At 39.7% G+C, this 20,592-nt stretch overlaps 3 protein-coding genes across 5 annotated transcripts in view; 1 reads left to right on the plus strand and 2 right to left on the minus strand.

Moving 5' to 3' along the window:
* LOC124407704 (acylphosphatase-2) overlaps positions 1 to 466 on the minus strand; it is a 5,292-nt gene extending 4,826 nt beyond the window's left edge. For both annotated transcript variants that reach the window (XR_006929344.1, XM_046884123.1), the window contains exon 1: positions 195 to 466. Coding sequence is in view for 1 of the 2 variants with exons in the window: in XM_046884123.1 (XP_046740079.1) it covers positions 195 to 267 (73 nt within the window). In the remaining variant the exon portion in view is untranslated. The remainder of the gene's footprint in view (positions 1 to 194) is intronic.
* Positions 1 to 11,072, plus strand: part of LOC124407689 (rab3 GTPase-activating protein non-catalytic subunit) — a 23,889-nt gene extending 12,817 nt beyond the window's left edge. Inside the window, exon 21 of the transcript XR_006929340.1 lies at positions 11,062 to 11,072. The gene's annotated coding sequence lies outside the window, so the exon portion shown is untranslated. The remainder of the gene's footprint in view (positions 1 to 11,061) is intronic.
* On the minus strand, positions 2,394 to 17,077 carry LOC124407693. Of its 2 annotated transcripts, none has more exons than XM_046884108.1 (7): positions 16,245 to 17,077; positions 15,838 to 16,046; positions 14,679 to 14,909; positions 13,847 to 13,985; positions 7,010 to 7,162; positions 3,613 to 3,963; positions 2,394 to 3,497 (listed from the first exon to the last, which is right to left on the minus strand). In XM_046884108.1, the coding sequence occupies exons 1-7, from the start codon at positions 17,058 to 17,060 to the stop codon at positions 3,339 to 3,341; spliced, it is 2,058 nt and encodes a 685-aa protein (XP_046740064.1). In that variant the 5' UTR covers positions 17,061 to 17,077; the 3' UTR covers positions 2,394 to 3,338. The 2 variants fall into 2 exon arrangements, with proteins under 2 accessions (XP_046740064.1, XP_046740063.1); XM_046884107.1 differs by having other exon boundaries at positions 15,838 to 16,052.
* Positions 17,078 to 20,592: the final 3,515 nt, after the last annotated feature.

Genomic DNA, 20,592 nt, shown 5'->3' on the forward strand with positions numbered 1-20,592 from the left:
GTGCGATATTTCTGTTTGATCAAAATTAACCGTCGACGATGAGAGGATCGTGTGAATACAAACAGCAGTTGATCGCAATCTTACTTTACGCGCACAGAGAAATATCTGGCACTAATGCTATTACGCAAAGCCTCCGCGTTTCCCCTGCGGATAAAATTTTTCCTTACTTGGCATTAATCAAGCGATCAACTCACCCTGAACTTTGCCAAAGACCTCGAAGTCTACGGATACGAGAGGCTCGGAGCAGAGTGGGTCATCCGCACCCATTTTACCGGTAACTTATCAATTCTCTTTCACCCTGTCTGTATGTTCCCAATTAATTTCTGTGCCCCGTTCTCCCCCTTGGCAAAAGGACTCGCTCTTCTGTCAATCGGACGCCACAGATAGTCGGTGGCGAGGAACTGTTTTTGTTTTTTCACACTAAACAAATTTTCCCTTCGGCCAACTCTCGGTGATGAGACTTGCAAACTGACTCTTGGTACAACAAGGCGTTGCGACGCCTCAAATAGACGTCCATCCCCACTCTCCTGTGGTCAGGGGGCCAGCATGTCATCGGCGATTGATTGAAAACTAATTAAACTCAATTCTCTCGGCGAAAATTATGCCCTCGGATATCGGTCTTTGATTTTCCTCATTTTCAAGGGCGACACAACTGCTTAAGCACTTCCCAATTTCACGTTCAAACCACAAGGTCTACTTTTTTTGGGATACAAAGGATCACCAAAACGTAGCGCACATCGCCCATGACTTGCTCCTATTTTCACTGAAATATTTTCCACCTTATTTATCCAGAAACGTGAATTCTGCTTCTCGCAAGCTTACCAGATCGTTAAATTTTGCTAACAAGCATCGTCCGAGAATATTATGTGGGATCTAGTGTCGCGGTAAGGATAGTTTACGTAACAAGCAAAGCTACTCATCACTCACGAGGGGTAGGGAATATTTCTCACCCGACGAGTAATGACGAGATTTGTCACAACTCACGTTAATTTTGCCAGCTCATTAAAAGGAAATATGATTATGGGAAACAGAGGGTAAAGTAAAGCAGCGCTACACGTGAGTGGACACTTGTTTCGTTTTACCACAACGTTTAACGTTGTTCAAAGTAATGAAATGCGGTTACTTGTTGGAAGTAAATGGGATGCGAACAAAAAGGGATAAGTGTTCGATGCTCTGTCCTAATTTGAAGGTTCAAAGAAAAGACAAATCGAGGTATGCGGACCGCAGATATGAATTAAAATAAGGTTCATTGATTCACTTGAACCTTGCGTCGCATCTGTTGCAACAAGTTCGCGAATCAAGCAATTCAATAATAATTAATTATCCTCTGGATTACTGGATTGGTATTGGCTATTAAATATGGGCTAGGAGGACAGGAGCGCCCATCAGTGAACTAGGTACTTCCGACGGTGGCATTGTCCCGTCATTATCGTAGTTAATTAATAATTATCATGATGACATCACATAATTGGTGTATGTACAAGAGGAAAAGCGGGATTTACAGGATGCGAGGGAGAAGGTTAAACCGACTTATAATAGTCGTTTATTATAATCTCCCACCATTGTTATTCAAGGTCCTTTGTCGACCATAAAGTGCATACCTATATCTTGGATAGCCTAAACTACAACGCTCGTTTAGCCCCGCTGTGATGTGGCCTGCAATTTCGGATGTGAAATATACTCTTCGCATCCTCAGCGTTCTCTGAAAAATTTAATCAGGATGCGAGCCTATTAGGGGGCGTATAAGTTAATTCTTATCGAGTTCAAGATCGACATTTAGCGAGCTTCCTTTTCCTACAAATCGCGACGAGACGATGCTCGTGGAATTTTCTGAATTCGAATCGCGTTACGTACAGGAATGTTGGTGAAATATTAATCAGAGTAAACCACACCTTTACAACGTTACAGAATAATTTATTTACATCGTATTAACATTTACTGAGGAAACTATTTTTAATCCATATATTAAATTTTCTAATAAATATAAATAATCATTATGCGATATTATATATAACAATTTCACAGTCATTCAAACGGTAATCTCGGTAAGAGTATTCTTTTATACTTCATTGTTTTGAATTAAACGGATACCTACTCGGAGTGATGAATAATTTTTTATGAGAAAAATTCACTCCTCTCATTTTTATAATATCCCACCGAGTTCTCAGTAATGTATAGTGTATAATGCTGTGATAGCAATAAAGCTTCGGATTCAGAATATTTTATCATCAAATAATATCATAATAAATATACTTGTACATTTCACTTGTTCGGTGTATTTACAATACTAATATGCCAACAAATTCATACGATTCGAGATGCATATCTTTGAGAAAATCTTTTGGTGAATTTTCACCACTTCAAGTCTCACAGCCATTCTCGAATATATGTGGAATTTGTTTCTTTCTTTCGTGTATTTTTTTTCTCTTGACTGCACGCGGCACAAAAAGCTACGAAATTTGGAAGTAAATTCTTTGGCTGGTATTATTAGGAATCAGCGATGAGAATACTGCCGTTCATAGTACTAATTACACGTATTATAGTATATACATATATGTATATTAATTACCGCTATACGATGGAATTTAACGTAAATTCAATTTTACGATTATCTAGACCGTGATTTATAGCTTCTTATAAATCCGTCTAAATGATAAGATAAACATCCAATTTATAAATTGTGTTAAATATTTTATTCATATAGTTTGAACGTAGCACTGTCACTCAAGCACACTTAAATTTAGCTTTGGTACTTTTTAATCGTTATTTAATCGAATTTTGTTACACCACGGTTCTTCAACATGCTACCTCAATATTACACCTGTTAGCCATTATCTGTTGTAGCAATTTATACTCTTATTTTCAACCATCAATCATTTAAGCGTATAAATAATAACAAGCCGGAAGCCATACTTTAGATCTTCGAGTTTTTGTTATACTGTATATTTTCAACCGTATATATACCACGTATATATACTCTTGTCATACCCGCCTCCAATACCTGATAAAGTGTTTTGACGATGCCATGTGATTCGTGATTTTCGAATGAAACGTACGTAACATTAAGTTTGCATTAGAAAAGAAAATAACGAAATAACAAAAAGAAAATCACCTGACTTGGGCGAGCTCATAATACTATACATCTCATTGACCGACGGTCGTCCCAACACTTTGTCTCGTTGCTCGGCCAACATTTTTCACGCAAATGGACCGCTCTTACATTTGAAGGACGCGTTGCTTCGACACTTTCATGCTCGTAATGCTTTGGCCGGAAGTTCGCGGGCTGATAAACTGGCAGAAAAGTTGGGGGCAGAGATCCGTAGCTGATCAATATAACTCTAGACGAGCGACTCGGGATTCTCTGCAGCGATTCCCGAATTAGGGGTGTTTATGAGGATCCCATTTTCCTCCTTCCCAGTGCGTTCTCTAATCGTTGCCAAGTCCCTCGAGGCCACAACGAGATTTTGTCTCCTGGCTGCTTTTTTCTCTCTCTCAATCTGAAACGAGACATGCGTAACTAACCAACGACTGAATGCGACTTGAAATTCGTGTTAACCGAGTCGATGTCTCATCCGTTATTCGAATAAATTGTTGTATCATACGTGAGCTGACCTTAAAGAAGAGCCTGAGGTAATGGCACGGGAATACGACGCACTGTCCGCCGTCTTCATATCCGTCTATGTAAACACCCCGTACGAGAATGGAGTTGCTGCAGTTAAGGAGAACCAGGAATACAAAGCAGCCGAGGTGCGTTATCCAGCAGGAAAGTTCGGGATCTTCGGGAAGGAACCAGAGGTCCAAGACATTCCATACTCCTCGCCATACGTTTACTGTCGCCACGAAACTGAGCAGCATGAATATGTCGGCGGCTATAAGTCGAGGAAGTCCTTTGAGTCGGTCGCAGACGCAACACATTATCGGCTGCAGGGAAAATGTAATCACTACAAAAGTGTAGCCGATCACCTGAAACACACGTGGAACGTGTTACAATTAACGCGTGTAATAATCGGCACTGACATGCTAATTTTTGGTTTTTGAAAATAGACCAAGAGAAAATGTTTGTCCTACAAAATCATGCGATTCCGGAGATTCAGCAAGCTTCGAGGAAGCTGGCGAATCTCTTCCACGAGCCGAAACCGTGGTCAAGTACAGTGGAGCAAGTTCAATCTAGCCATCCATAGGATTAATGTCATTAAATTGTGGAGTGCTTGAGGCACTATGTCGGTTGGTTAATCTATTTGAACGTCAACCTCGATTATTTAATCACTACTTGCTAAACGCTGCTAAGTATGAACTATGCTGCACTGCGGAAGGCTTTTGTCGCGTCGTGTGGCAACTCGGCAAGTATATTCAGACCGAATCGGAAGATTTTACGTCATCATGTTATTACATCAGGATTACGCGGATTGACGGTTCGACTGTTTCTGAGAATGCAAATCTTTTCAGTCTTATCTCATCGCTTTGCCTAACCGTATAACTACGTCGACGAACTTTAAGAATCGTCGGGAGTCATGCGACTCCAATTGCCAGGTTTGTAGTTCGTGACGTGGGTGGACCTTGTTAGCCTATCGTTAAAAGTTGGGATTTCCTTTTGGTGTCGCTTTCGCTAATTGACAAGTTGACGGGATGTACCAGATTTTCTCGAGATGTAAGGTCCGGTAACAACGACGGAACGGTGAGCTTGCGAGACAGGCTCGTTAGACGAAGGTACTCTAATTTTAGACCTCGGGAACTGCATATTGTTCTCTAATAATTTCTGGTTAGTATATATCAATAGTTCAATCGGTTGCACTCTGACTTGTAGATATATTATGACTGCCAGTGAACGAACGTTGACTTGTCTTTGAACCTACGCTCACACTCTGTTCAAGAAATTGAATTGAACATGATTTGATATACATTTCATCGTTTGTGGTGTGATAAACAAGCGCTATTAAAGTGATATACATAAGTACGATACGTAGTTTAGTCAGACATGTGCCTGACGACAATCATGCAATTGGCGAACATTGAATTATATAATCGAAACATTTGTGGCGTGGCCTAGTCCAAGAGTGCATTTATCACCTTACGAACGTCTTGAACTTTCAAAGCTTTATGAAACATGCGCATGTTTTCATTCCAGCTTTCTAAGTACTTTTCCGATTGATTCGCTGAGCATAAATGACACCGAAGTTTCGAATAAATTTAATGGAACTCTAATTGTCGCATCCACTGATTCAGTCAAGCTTCTAAAAAAATGTTAAGCAGTATAATATGAAACTCAATTTAACGGATCAAAGTTCCAGTGGTACAAATATGAAAAATTCTGGATACAATTTATACTCGAAAATGATTTTCAAAGTCCTTTTAATCTTTTCCACTCACTCGAATCGCGGTTTTTATGCTATCAATTTAATACCTTCGATCAAACAAACTTCGCAAATGCTCAAACAATGATCTATAAACATTTTTTAATCGCTGACGATCAATTATCACTTTTATTTGTAGAAAATAATTTAAAAAATTTTAAATCCATTAACCAGATGCAGGCGCAGCCTGAGCTTTTGAACTCATGAGAAACACGCAAAACCAGATATAAACGATTTGGAAACCACAAGTATGTGACAGGGTGAGCTATCTGCTATATGGTCAGCCGTAAGTGGTAACGGCTTGGGCCACGTCAGCCAACAGTGTAAATACGTCGCACCGTTAGAAGACAGAGGATTATGAAGAATCGCATGTAAAATAATTGCTGGATGATGTATATTGCGAATTGTGATCTCGGGTTACATATTTCATTGAAATGCTCATCGCGCGGTGGCGACATCACGTTTAACGACATCACTTTAACACAAGGGGTTATAGTTTTTATACTCATTTAAACCGGAGGGTACTTATAAACTCAAGAAGTTGCGTGGCCCATACTTATCCAGCTCATTTGCGCTGTTGAGTTCATATTGTGAGTCAAGATATGTACATTGTGTGAATTTATCCATCTGTGCCAAAATGCGTCGTACTTAGGAGTTAAAACCTTTTTGGCATAATTTGTTAACTCGGGACTGACTGAATTGTGCATTGAAATTTATGGGTGTAAGATAGTCGGCTTGAGAATGGTTAGTGAAACAATACAAGGCGCAGATAAGACTCATACGATTAATCGGACTAAAATCAACACGTGATTGTGCAATCCTGTAAGATAAAATGTTCATTTTTTAGAGACTATACGGCGAGAGCTAAAACCACTGATTAGCTTTGTGATAACGCAAGTGATAGTTCAACGTTCAGCATTGCTTAATTATCACTGTAAAATTGTTCACTCAAATTTGACACTTGCGGATGAATTAACAATCTGAATCCAAAGTTGGGAAAAGATAAAAATCCGTTTAAGAATTTCCAGCAATCTTATTTTGGCAAATGGTCGTTAACACGAATGAGACAACATCCTTTAGTGCGTAATGAAAATCTTTCTGAGAAAATTTGAACAACAAAAGCCGAGATATCAACAATCTTACAAAAAACTATGCTATTCAAACATTCAAAATAATTAAAATATAGAGTTTTTCATCCAGTTATAATGTTTTGGGCTTATTTTGTAGACTGAATAGAACTTCACAGATCACCTGAAAGAAAATTTTACAAGCAGTTATCTCCAGAGTGGATGAAAATAGGTTTGCAAAAGTGACGATGCAACAGATGTTCGGCAAAAATTACATTTAAATCGTTGTATATCCTACTTTATGTTTTTCAAAAATTTTCCCATTGAAGATTCATTTCGATCACACAGTCGGGATATCGTTTCATTTATGTTCACTATTATTGACGCAAAAAACATTGTTATAGATTTCTTACTTGTCCTAACATGAGATTCAGACAATCCCTTTGGCTGATTTATTCTTAAAATTATCTTCGAGGAACGAGAAAATTTGTAGGTTTTATTGGCCGTTTCTAATGCCCGACGTGCAAGATTGCTTTCAGCTCGCAGTTAAGCCAAATGAAAAGTTAGCGGGTGGTTCGAGTATATACTTACTACAGATCCAACAGCTGAGTATTCAGCGTTGTCCGGGAACAGGTACAAGTCGAAACTGGCCCAAACACCTCGCCAGACAAATACGACCAGCGTCCCTACAATTCCGACACTGAAAGCGCAGTCCAAGATGTAGAGGGACCAATCTCTTGTGTTCTGCAACATCCAAAATTTATCTCTCCAATTGGGTACCTATATCTTACAATGACTCAGGATTCGTTAAATTTTTAATGAATGTTAGAAAGTTGTGGGTACAAACAAATAATGATGGCTTTTTACTTGTGTTCTATGTGAGTAACATTATCAGCTACATAAACTTACAAGAGAACTTTTTGTAAATCTATGGACGTGACTGACTGATTCGAAAATTGAATCGTTTATTACGGACCCAATTATACTGATCACAATTTCAAAGTAATTTTTTTCAGTAAATACCGCTTATTATACTCTTCAAACTCCGGTTCAAATTTTGTGTTAAAACTGTTTCAGCAGCAATGAATGTCGCAGGGATTATAAGCAAAGAACCCAGTATAAATAAGTAAAGAAAATTGGAGCCTAAAATTTAAATCACGATTCAACGGCAACAACGTAAACTGTACAAGAAACATCGAACTATAATCTCAAAATGACGGCCAATTAAAATCAGAACCGTTTTTCAGAGTCGATCCCATGGATCATAAGCCGCAATATAAGAAATTGAGAAGTAACTGCATGATATTTGTTTTGCCGGATCACCGTCCCCGCTGCAAATACCGTAATCTGTCCGATGAACGAAGATCTGTAGTGTAACACAAAAGAAGCACATGGTGCAGCCAATTATTTATCTCCATTCGTTATCGGTCACGGCAGCGAAAAATCGCGACGACCTCACGTCAGTGGAAAACGGCGGTACCTGATCCGACTTCGCGGCACGTAAATACGTGGAATTACTTATTGTTAGAGCCGGTCAGACGGACTTGCGATGCAACACGTGGCTGCGACGTCACCTCGATTGGCTGCCGCGGCGCAAGTGATTAGCCCCAGTTAAGAACCAGGCCGCGTTCTGCCCACTGGCCAAGCTTTTTCGCATTTCCACGTTGCCCAGGTCACTTTCCGATTTTGTAGTAATCATCGAGAAAGACTTAATTGTGTCTTTACACTTTTCCGAACACGTTTGATTGAAGTCGGCGGATAAGTTTGTAGAAATTTGTATTAATCTCCTTGTGAGACTAAAAATTGGAAACAGATCTGTAATTATGTATACTATGCAAAGATCTGACTGGGATTGATTATCCAATGATACTGGAGCGATAATTTCGGACAAGTTCAATCCAATCCTCAGAGCAGTCAATGAACGCATGGCGTGTAATAACCAGCTGCACACGAGCTTTTACGCAGGGAAAAACAAACGCATTCAGCTCGCGTCGCCTCCGATCGAACGTTGGCTATCGAGTTCGCAGATATGTGTATAGAAAAGGGCGTACAAGAGTGTGACAGACAACCGGGGGACATAGCCGGAAACTGTGTATGTATAATATCATGTGCAGCATCGCGCGCTTCGACATGTGCGAAAGCACAGACGTCGATATCTGCGTTGGCGTCGCTGCTAATCTTACCATTTTAAATCGTTCGTGTCAAAAACTGTTCGAATAGCATAAGCGAAGTTGGAAAGCTTCGCGCCGATTTTACGGATTGCAATCCAGTGCGCACGATACGTAAATCGAGGATTTACTTTGAAAAAAATAGAGAAGAAAATTTGCCGCCGACTTCAACGTGCAGAGTATAATGTTTACTTCTCTTCTTTGGGAATTTCCATCGCACTTGCAGCGAAGTTTCGACACGTTTGTATACCGGACGACATTTAAGTTAGCCGCAGCTTATTTCTGCTGTAGATAGTACAGGTGTTGACTCTTGATAATCCAAAAACGGTATGAAAAGCTTTTTATCTTGAATCCGAAAGTGTCGGGTATGGAAATTTCTTTTGATTTGACGTGAATTTACCCTTGAGTGAACTTTAGTTGAAAAGAACAATGTATTACGTGTAAACTTTGAAGAATGCAAAATAGACAAGATTTCATTACGTTTGAATTATTCGGTAGTTACCAGAAGGTACCCGAACGCACGAATAAGGGTTCAAGATTTCTGTCAAACTCATTTTAGTATATGATTCATCGGTAGTCGATGATACTGTCTTATACTATACGTTATAAAAATGACCAAATTACCATTCTTTACTAAAATTTCTTGGAAGTTCGTCGCGTTGATGTTACTTCAATCGTTAGGGTCCGCCACACATGAGGAGAGAAGTTTCTATCGTTTAATTACTAGGAGGCAAAGTTCATAAAAAATGTTCACCCAAAGTTCTTCCGACCTATCTCAAGAAATTTTGAAGCGCTTCCAGTTGAAGAACTCAGTCAAGAATATAGATTTATCGAAACTTCCTGTATTCGCGCAATAGAGACTTCTTCTTCCAGGTGAGCCCCCTAACGTCCAAGGATACAGAATCTCACGGCAAGCATACAATTCTGCTAAAAATGGATATTCGAACTGCCATGAATATTTGACGATCAGTAAAATGAACTTCGGCAAGTCTGAACGTTCTTGATTTAGATTTTCTGTTGGTCCAAAAACAGAGAATAACAAAAACGTGACCTGCAAGAGCCTGTGTTTTTCCGACACACGATTGGTAAGTTAGATTTTTTAAGCCTGCGGTGCGTGTGTAAAGTGCCCTATTTCTGAACGGTGCGGAAAAAAGACGCTAGCGCATGCGCTCAGCTGAAATTTTCAATTTTACACACTAGGGCTTTTTTGCGCACCTACAGTGACGTCATAAGGCTGAATTCAATCCGAAATTTGCGCGATTAGGTTGGGTTTCATAAAACAGGGCCTATGCCTTGATCTACTTCTTTAAAATGACTATATTACATATAATCTTTGCTTCTCAAACCAAACTCTCGCCACAGGTATTGAAAAAACTAGCGTGTGTCACACGTGCGAATGGGCGATATCTGACTCGTGTGTTTACAACTTTCGCCTTGGCTGATGCTGCGTTCATACGAATACGAGTGTGCGAAGTTAACAACACGAGCCGAATGGCGGCTCACGCTGCAAACTTCACTCTCGTCTAAAATCGCCTACATTCCGCACTAGCAACACAATATACTATTTCCTAACTCTTCAAAGTTCACATAACGTAACGCTGGTCCTTTTAATTCTCAAAGAGACAACTTTCACGTTCGATATCCGCATGAATTTCGAGCCTAATAACGCTTCGCATAAATTATCTTCGATATTCCGTTATTTCCCCCAAGAGATTGACACTTTCGTTCAACTCTGACATGCTTATAAGCTCCGATACACCTACCAGACGCGGTGGAATCGAGTGACTTACTTCGACGCGAAACATGGTGGGTACGTCGAAGTACCCTGGACAAGAGTCAACGGAGATGGTGAAGGGCGGTGCAGCGATGTTCCTGATGACGCGCAAGAGGGCGAGAGCGATCAGGGCTATCCCCGTGGTGGCGAGGACGGTGCTCGGCATGAGGCCGGTCGTTGCATCGAGAGCCTGCCACGCACCTCGCCACACATTCACGCAGCAGAAGCCGAACACAGCCGTGTAGAGCCGGGAGCCGATGTAGTAGGAGAGGCGGTGTTTGTCCGGGTGAAAAAACTCGTCGAGGCAATTCTGCGACACGCTGAATATGAAGAGGCCGGAAAATCCGATGACGATCGAGGCTATGCAGCTGAGGATCTCGTCCTCCGGGTATATGTAGAAGTCACTCAGGCCCCAGGTCCCTCGCCAGTAACCGACGACCATCGGCGCCGCGACGCATCCCGAAAATACTGTATCCAATACCGCCAAAATCGTATAGTGGACGCTTCTCGACGAAGGGTTGTCCAACGCTCCTGTCACGCTCGCACCCCGAAGCTCGACCATTGTCCAATCTTGTCTCGCACCGGACCTGCTTTCACTGGTCATCATGCATTGTTCCCAGGATTTCGGAGTTCACTTGTAATCCAATCAAGCCGCGAGGCTTCTTCTTTCTCCCTGGGTTTTTTCTTGATCGTTTTAGAAGATGAAAAGTTTTATGTGCCAGACTGTGAGACAGCTTCTGTACCGACGAGGCTGATTTCCTCGAATTTATGAAGAAGACTGTTGCAGTTATCCTCTGGGGAGGGGGTAGGAGAATTTGCTCTTTCTTCGCGGATGCACTTGGAGAGACATTTGCAGTCTTGATGTTAATTATTAGTCTTATATCCCCGACGCTGTTCTCTGTTGCATCCCGTTTCTTCAACTTTCATCCACGATCAAGATCCAAGGCGTTTTGATATCGGTAAAGTCTCTGACTTGAAGCGAAATCTGTTTCAGCGGTTCAACTATGACTCACAGATGCAATTGCGATTTTATGCAAGTACGAAAAACGTTCCGTACCTACAATAGACTCGTTCTCTGTTTTCCTCCGCTGCAATCTTATCTCTAATAATTTATAACCATCGCACGTTTCTCCCTGTCTCACCGTTTGGTGAAATTTCTACGATCCAATTCGTCGTTAACCATGTTGAAAAGTCGTTTTATTTGGTTCTTCACGAACTCTGAGGACCTGAATTTTTCACAGGTTTGCGCTTCGAAACCTGGTCAAGTCCTACGCGATTGTGTACAATTCACGAGCTTGTCTTGTTTTTGCTGCAGCGGAAAAATTACAAGGCTTTAACTTTGTCGCTTCTTTGTAAGGAACGGTTCCCCGCTACCTCCGAGCCGTTGGAACGAACTCTTTGCGAAAATCTAACAACTCTGAGCGAGTGTAGCGGTTTCGCGAATTTCAAACGGCTCTGAGTTTGCTCGGACTGACAGGTCAGAGCCGGATACCGGGTGGGTACTGGCCAGCTCTAGCCACCGCTATCTTTTATCAACTGTTGGGCACAACTAACACCACCGCATTATCACATCGTACATAAAGTACTCTGGACCCCTCCTTCTCCCCAGCCTCTCACGTGTAATGATCATCCCAGCTCTACGGCGTGTCTCCATTGTGGCACACATCGACAACCTCCTGCACACATTTGATGTGCACGTATCGTAAGTACGATGTGCCTACGACATGCGGACGGTGATGCTGCATGTGTGCATCATATCCACGACCACGGACCTCCTACGCTCGCCTAGCATCGCGGATGCGATTTTATCCGTTTCGTCAAGCCGAAGAAGTGCGCAGCCGGATCGCGGCCCGAATCCAGAAATTATCAATCCGTAGGAAATACGTCGGTAAATTCTTTTCCTTCATTTCGTCAGGGTTGACGTTATCACCGTGTACGTAGGGGGGAGAAACGAGGTCTGAGGTAAATAGAAAGAGGGACTTTCGCCTGATTATAATAAGTGTCGGTGTAAACCATCAAGTAAATTGCCCAATATAGTCGTAAAATTTGGTTTCACCTACGCCAGCGATGTAATTTTATGTTAGATACATATCGGGCATTCCACCCCGAACCCCGTTTTTTCATTTTTAAGTATGGTGTAGGGTGTGCATAAAAAACATCTTTCACCGAGTTGTAGATTTTTTGTATCACGGATCTGATTTTTACCACTCTCGAAAATACGAACACCCAATTTTCGAGTGGATAGCCCCAATCGATGGGCTTCAAGTTTTTCTAATGAATTCTTTATTGAGAAATGAAAATTTTGAGATCAAGATGGAAGTGGCCAAGCTTCTGGTTTAGAAGCTATAGGCAAAGCAGGTGATTAAAAAATAAGAAAAATCGAATTAAATATGAATTTGTATTTTTTAAATTTATATTCAATACGATTTTTCTCTCTTTTGAATTACTTGTTTTACCTGTAGCTTCTAAAGTAAAGGCTTGCCCACTTCCATCTTGGTGTCAAAATTTTCACTTTTTAACAAAGAATTCACGAAAAATATTTTGAAGCGAACGAATCAGGGCTATTTATTTGAAAATTGGGTTTTCGTATTTTTGGCAGCAGTAAAAATCAAACTCGTGATCCAAAACATGTACAACTCAGTGAAAAATATTTACTTTATGCACTCTTCGTCATACTTAAGAATGAGACAAATCACTGATGTCGAGGATCAGACGTAGATTGGTTTGGACTGGAATGCCTCATATGCATTTTTCATAAACACACCCATGCAGTTACAATAATCATTCGTCATGGAATTCTATGCAATGGAACCTCATTTATTTGTTAATGATAATATCGAAAAAATTAGTCGATGAGGAAGAAAGATGTTTTCCCGTGAAGGCAACGTCACAGCGACAAACAGCGTATAAACAACCCCTCGCAGGATGAAATCGGTGTGTTGAAGTAGTACGATTAGCTGCAGCTTGTGGGTGTTATAAAATTTGCGAAAAGCATATGAAAAAAAAATGTTGTCACCGAGCGGCCTGCAATTGCCAATAGCTACCTTGAGCCATGATTTTTCTGAGTGACGTTTCCTGTCAGCAAATCCAGCGCTTTGTTGTGGAACCATCGACGCTAATAAACATCTTTTTGTGCCCCAATCAAGCTTCGGTTTCAATAATCTTCTCACCTTGGCTCGACACGTTTATCTCAAGCGCGCATTTATCAAGCTTAAAAAGCCCCGTCGATGAAACAATCAACTCTTATAGAGAGGCTAAAAAAACCGTGGAATTATTCAGAGTTAAAAAGACCCCAGAATCATCAAAAAATTATTTCTGGCTTTATTTCAGTCACCTTCCTGAATAACAAAAGGACTGATTATAACAACTGATTTCTGCTTGCCTATAAAACAAGAATTACACACAGAAAAGAATTTGGTTTCTGGTGAACAGTAGAAACACCTTCTGAAAAAATTAGACGACCGTTGACTGCAAAGCTCCACTTACCACGTTGAATCTCGTGGGGAACTTGAACGTGTATTCACGATTATCGATTCCCACCGTGAAAGGCGAACTCAAGAGACCTCGGATGCAACGCAGCAGCATCAAGACAACCAAGCAGATGCCAGTGGCGCAATTCGTGATCCTGAATCAATATGAAAATACGATTTAAATAACCCGAAGAAAGTAGATTATGCATTTATATTTTGTTTGGCAGTTTGTAGCATGGTCTTCAGTAGAAATGCAATCCATCAATTCTAATTCCCGTCTCCTTTTCTCGTGTCATTTGCCTGTCAGACGTAGTTTAACGCCACTTAATATAACGTGTCGCGTGACATAATTGATTTCCCACGAGAAGTCCACACTATCCCACTTAAAGTACGTTCGTAAGAGGACGAAAGATGATGCTCGAGTTTTCAGAAAAAAGATCAATGAAACGATTTTTTTCTTATCCCTAAAGCACATCGTACATCGAAATATCGCTAGGGATTAAATTCTCGAACAAATTGCATTGAAATAATCGCGTTCATTCAGCAAATGCTAATTGTAATTAATAACCCTGTAATTAGGTAATTGAAAATTCGATGAATTCAGCACACCGTTGAAAGTAAAATCTAAGAAGAGAAGTAACCGATCAGTAAATCATGATCAAGAAACATTAGGGACGCGAAATTAGGCCTCAAGAGAATTACGATCGTATAAATCATTGGCGGTGAAAGATTTTACCCAGAGGATCGAGTGGGATTTTATTTCTCACTAAATCTTTCCCTTTTGCTAGATCAACAAATCCAATTATAATATAATAAAAATGAAATTTATCAATGCAAAAGCAGCTTACCACTCGTAGACAGTAAAGTCAATGAAAACAGTCCATGCCCCTCGCCATTGCATGATGCAACCTGTGGTGAAAATGCACGTATATACCATTCGCAGAATGCGATATCCCAATCGAGTGAAAACATTTTTCACGGGTATTTCCTTCGCGAAGGTATCGTCTAAGCGGTACTTGAAAACCGAGAGAATTGTCTGGATCATCGAACCCACGAAAATACTGCCCCACGCTGGAAACCTGCGAGAAGATCGTACCTTTCATACCAACACATCATAGACCTGGTGAATTTTGGCAATCAACTGACAGAATTGACCGATATCTGATAATAGAAAGATTTAGAATATTTTCAATCTCAATTCCTGAATCAGAGTTTGAATTTAATGCATTTTGAATTCTCGACCAAAAACCGTTCGCAATCCATCGAGATGTTTGCACAGCTAATGTTAATTACTCAAAAGTTATAAACACATCTCATAAATACATCAAGAATTCTTTGCAGTTCACCTATACCGAGTCGTACTCACTTTAACGAGCTTTCGCTGCTCGCTTTCCTGCAATCAGCGATCGCATCACAAATCAACCCACCCGTCTGTGCGCGATTGAATAATAGTCGACATTATCAACATTCGATTGCAAGTGGTATTGGCCTTGAAGAAATCCGTGTTATAAGTAATTCATTTTCTCCCGTTCCACATTCGAGCATCGGATATTTCTTTACAACTTATCGACTGTGTATTCTTAATCTTCAAAACTGCATGCGAATTGGATCAGATCATACTTTCTTAGTAAGATTGAATAGGCGAACAAAAAAAATTAATAACATATTACAAATGTATTTCAAACATTTAATTTTATCATTGAATCCTCTTCAACTGTTTGATCTTAGCAAATTCCTATTGCCACGGTAAACTGAGAAATGTTTACAAATATAATTGAGAAAACTCGACATCGTTTACTTTGTAAGAAGTAATATTAAGTGTAACAAATTTTGAGTGTGAAAAGCGAAATGTACAGAATTTTTGCTCAAGTTTATTGTTAATTACTATTCTTCGGCTCATTGTCCAGCTGCATAAAAATGCAGCAATGATTAACTCTTTCAAAATTAATACTCAGTCAGAAATCACTTGGACGTAGAAATTTCATAGACCGTACAAGTATAACTCACGTTTTAAAATACAAGTCCATCAAGGTCCAGTAGCCCCTCCAGTGACCAATTACCATCGGAGCAATGATAACAGTGGCCAAGAAATTGTCAGCGAATGACAAAACGCAATCGTCTTCAAAGTCTGACTCTATAGGCTTCACCTCATGTTTATTATTGATGCTTGTTTCCGTGCTCGACACATCGTCACCTGGCGTTTTCGCTTTTTCATTCTGTAACTTGAAAATGCCATTGAACGTCGCCTCGTTATAACTGCCAGCCAAAAACGGTAGATTTTTTAGGAACCCAAAATTTCCAATTTTTATGGTTGTTATGGTTGTACTGAATTTATTTATTTATTGCACGAAACCTTCAGTATTATTCTACACATATCATGAAGTAAGCTGATTGCTTTGCCGTGCTGAACTTACCTGCGGATAACTCGTTTTCTGGGCTAAGATAATTCTTGAGATTCCGTTTGAAAATTTCACCGCTGAACCTTCGGCGTTTTTGTAAATACTTTTATCCCCGCGTTTTCGTTCAGGTTTATCTGCGGATTTTGATGCTTTCGTGCTGATTTTTTCATCGGTGACAAAACCGCCATTACAGCAGCAAAACTTTGTGTCCAACTTATCCGCTCCCAAGTCGTCGAGAGGTGAACCGTCGTTTGATGGACGCAGTCTGCAGCTTTCCACAAGAATTGAAGTTCGATACTTTTGAACATGATTTCGATGTCCCTCGTGATTGGGACTCGATAGGTGCGCTACGACAAACTTTCTTACGTCAGAACTGTTCTTCTTCTCGGTATGAAGGTGGTGTGTATCGTTGGAGATAACGTCTTTCTCCTCGTCAGTCGCATTTGTAATTCTCGAAGCTCCGTTCGACGGTTTCGCTTTCTCACCCTCGACGTTACTCCGCGTTGAGTTTTTTCCGCAATATTCTTTGTCGGCGGTTTCATCTGCTTCGGGTATTGAAATTTGGCTCTTTTTGTTGTCAGAAGCACCCGCGACATTATTTTTGCAAGGAACGGGTGCTGGACCATCGGAAAACGGATGATCCAAGCCTTTCACGAATATCAAAACTCGATGTTTGCTGTCGAGATTCGGACGTTCGTCATGTTTGGCAGTCAATCGGTGAATTACAACGTTTCTAGTCAGGTCTAAACCGTTTTTTTCGTCATCATGAAGACCGCCGTTTTGTACTTCGTTGGTTCCACGCTCTTCAACAATTTCGCAATTCTGATGCATGTTGAAATGAATCCACTGGACCAACCGAAGACTGTCAATTAATAGTCTGACAACAGATCTGCAGGATTTCACGTTAACTGCACTCTGGTCAGAGACAATAAAGTACACATTTTCCGAAATTGCATTAAGATCCTGTAACTATTCACGAATCGTTACCACAGAAGCGGTGGTGAATGAAAATCGGTAATTGGTTGACGCTGCGGAGGATCTAAAACGAAAATCTATCCGATTTGCAGTCCTACTGTTTCATCGCGTCACCGTAAACACTTAATACCCCGACTGTGATCGAGCTTCTCATGATCTACCGAGTGAAAAATAATAATTTAGATGACGACGAAATGTGAAGTGATTATTACTTGTACAACGAAAATTTTCAATCACTCTATAAACATTTCAAAATTACAGATGTACATGCCACCGTTGATTCTTCTCAATCTTCAATAGAGTCCCTACTTGTTCCATGCGATTACCATCCTCGACTTATACGTTGTACCCGCGTGGAACCGCGTGTCGCACAGGTGGGAAAAAGCTATAGGAGAGATACTTCTGCGCAAGAATCAACACGCATCCTCGAGAGTTTTACATGATTGAGGAGAGAATTTTTTATTTAATTACACTATATTATTCTTGCCATTGTAAAGTCAAAATACATTCGTTTGAAGAAGATGCCGTCTACTTTCCTAACTCAAAAGTAGGTATCAAAGATAACAGGAATAGCAGTGAATTACATTTTTACTGTCTCAGTACTTGTACCCGCAAAATGTAAATACGTGTTATAATGCTCAGCTAACAATTACGTACTGAATATATAAGTGAAATATTGGTATGTGGATTTCAAGGAGGTATCATGTATAATACGTTTTATGTTGTCTGGGCATCTATTCAATTGCCAGATGAAAAAAAAAAAATTATGAACAATGAAAAGCTGAAGAACCGATTTTAAGGACAATATACTACTGCTGAAGTAAAGAATTCGACACTATATTTTAAAAATAGATCTTTGCCTTCACAGACATTCTATACATGTTCAATTGGTCTTGTGATTGGATTTATAGACATCAATCTAATTTGACGGTGAATTATACGAAAATCATAGTTACTATGTTTGATATGAGAATTACCGTACTGTTAGTCGAAGAGCCTGATTTATAAGATTTTAGATAGTCTATTATCTGGCTAAAATTTCTTACAATATGAGATTCAGAAAATTCCCATCTTTTGGTAATTATTTGTCTACACATGCCAACAATAAAAATTACGCAACGTAGAGGAAATAAACCGTAAATTACACTGTGTTAAATGCTCAGTAGTCCACCACGGTTATCGTAAACTTTAATTACTTTATCGCGCCTTATCGATTGATAGAATCTTTCCAGGATTTGAGAACTATATCGACAGCATGGTGAGAAAATAGATAGAAGATCTCGAGAACGGCACGTAAGATTAACGAGCAACAAGATTAATTTCGCATTAATCAGGTTCTTTGGCTCATGAGAGAGTCGGTGAGATGGAAAGTTGGAAAGTGGTATTCGAAGATTTTGTCAATTAGGCCCTCCCTTAGGATTCTGAGACACATTGCGACTACTCCCTACAATAAACTAGAAATAACTAAAAATCTGAATCTGTCTTACAATTATAGGTCTTTGTACGAAGAAATTTCGTACGCGTTTTGAGTAGAGAAATGAAAAATAATGAGGTCATGTTTTTGTCTTTTTTTGATAATGCAACACCCGCAATTATATTTTTTACATGAAGAAAAAAAAATACCACCGAACCATTTTCTGTTTCTTTTCCTCAGGTACATATAAAAGATAAATTCTCTTTGAATGCATAAAGACTCAATTATAGCGTCCTTTCGTTTTCGCATGGTACATAGGTATTTTATACTTGCATATGCTTATAAATTATACAAAAATCGGTAATCGACGACACGTTTATAACACGAGTACACGTTTTTGTATGACTTCATTCAATAGCTTTGGAGTCGAGCTATGTACCTAATTATTCTGTCTCCTCGTTTTATATTGTGTGCTTTAGGAATTCAGTCGCCGCTAACGCGAGTAACCGTGCTGCATATAACCAGGCCAAGGTATTGGATTTTCAAAAGTTTCCAACCCGACACATTTTTCTCCACCTCCTTTTCAATGGTTGACAATTTGAGGAATGTAATACTAGTTTAAATGAAGAATGCTGCATTGTAGCTCTAATATGCAGCCAATGTGCTCCATATCATCCGTTTCTTCACTGGGCACTGTAAGATACCATTAAATTTCTTTAAACGTAACAATTCGCCACATCTCGTAACGGTCTGAAGCAAAAATATGAAAAAATTGCGTGGCTCTTTGAAGCGGAGCAATCAGTTTTAACGACTATGAAAATTGAAAGATCAGACTATACAGTAACGATGGCTTTGTCATTACATAACACGATGCCTCACGCACACCTCAATTACTAATGAAGTGATATGTTTTTTTTTTTTTTTTTCAAAATTACATCAATTTACAACGAATGAATATTCATTCACGAGGTATTTTATGTAACAGATGACATTGGGTAACTCACAATTCTATTGATGTTTAGTTTTCGAAGGTCAGGAAATGTACCGTGTGATCTGCAGTATACGATATCGTTGTGTTTTTGGTGTTGTTTGACAAAAAGTAATCAGACCGAATGCTGCACCGTTTTGTTCAATGGATTTTGATTATCGTTTGATGTCCAATGACAATAGTTGAAGAAATCTACGTCACGATAAGATCCCAATTCAATTTTATACACTGGAAGTGTGGAGATGATACTTGGAAAAACTATAATGAACTTGAACAATAGAATGGGAAAATTTAGCAAACTTTAGAGCCACGCGTAAAGTTTGCCTTCGCGAATATGTCTGATCGTCGGAAATTTTTCCGACAACATAATACAATCGCAATCTCAACTGGTAGAAGGGGAATTGAAGACTGCATGGGACCGAAACTTGCATTCTTACACGCGCATCGAAATCTGCATTGCAATCATTCTTTACAGATTACGTTGTTAACGAGGAATGTGAATTGGAAATATCCTTTCAAAAAATGACTCCCTCGTTAAAAAAAAACTTATCCATTTATACTACACCGAAGCGATCTAGTTTAGAGTAAATGCTCTACTGTCATCGATGCGTCAACTATTTCTTCCCTTTCATTGAAAACAATTTCATCCTAATCCAAAAAGCATTGACCAGCAGTTTACTTTTTATAGGTACTTACCTACGGCATGTTTTCATCGCTTTACACATGTAGCAATACCTAGCTGTTTCTTCACTTAACGTCTCATTATTCTCATCCCTCTCTATTCTTCACAATTAGGTAACTGAATGAAAAATTCCATTAGTATCGTCAGATATAATGTCGAAAAATAATTGACACGTATTTCTTCTTCTTTCGATTTAACGTTCCGTAACAAAGATATAGCAGTTTGAAATTGACGCGTGACCTCACAATATTACTAGATATAGATATACTGCAATGTAATACATGTATAACATTTTGACGTCACG

Source organism: Diprion similis, chromosome 6 (assembly GCF_021155765.1).
Source record: "Diprion similis isolate iyDipSimi1 chromosome 6, iyDipSimi1.1, whole genome shotgun sequence".
NCBI classification, from domain to species: domain Eukaryota; kingdom Metazoa; phylum Arthropoda; class Insecta; order Hymenoptera; family Diprionidae; genus Diprion; species Diprion similis.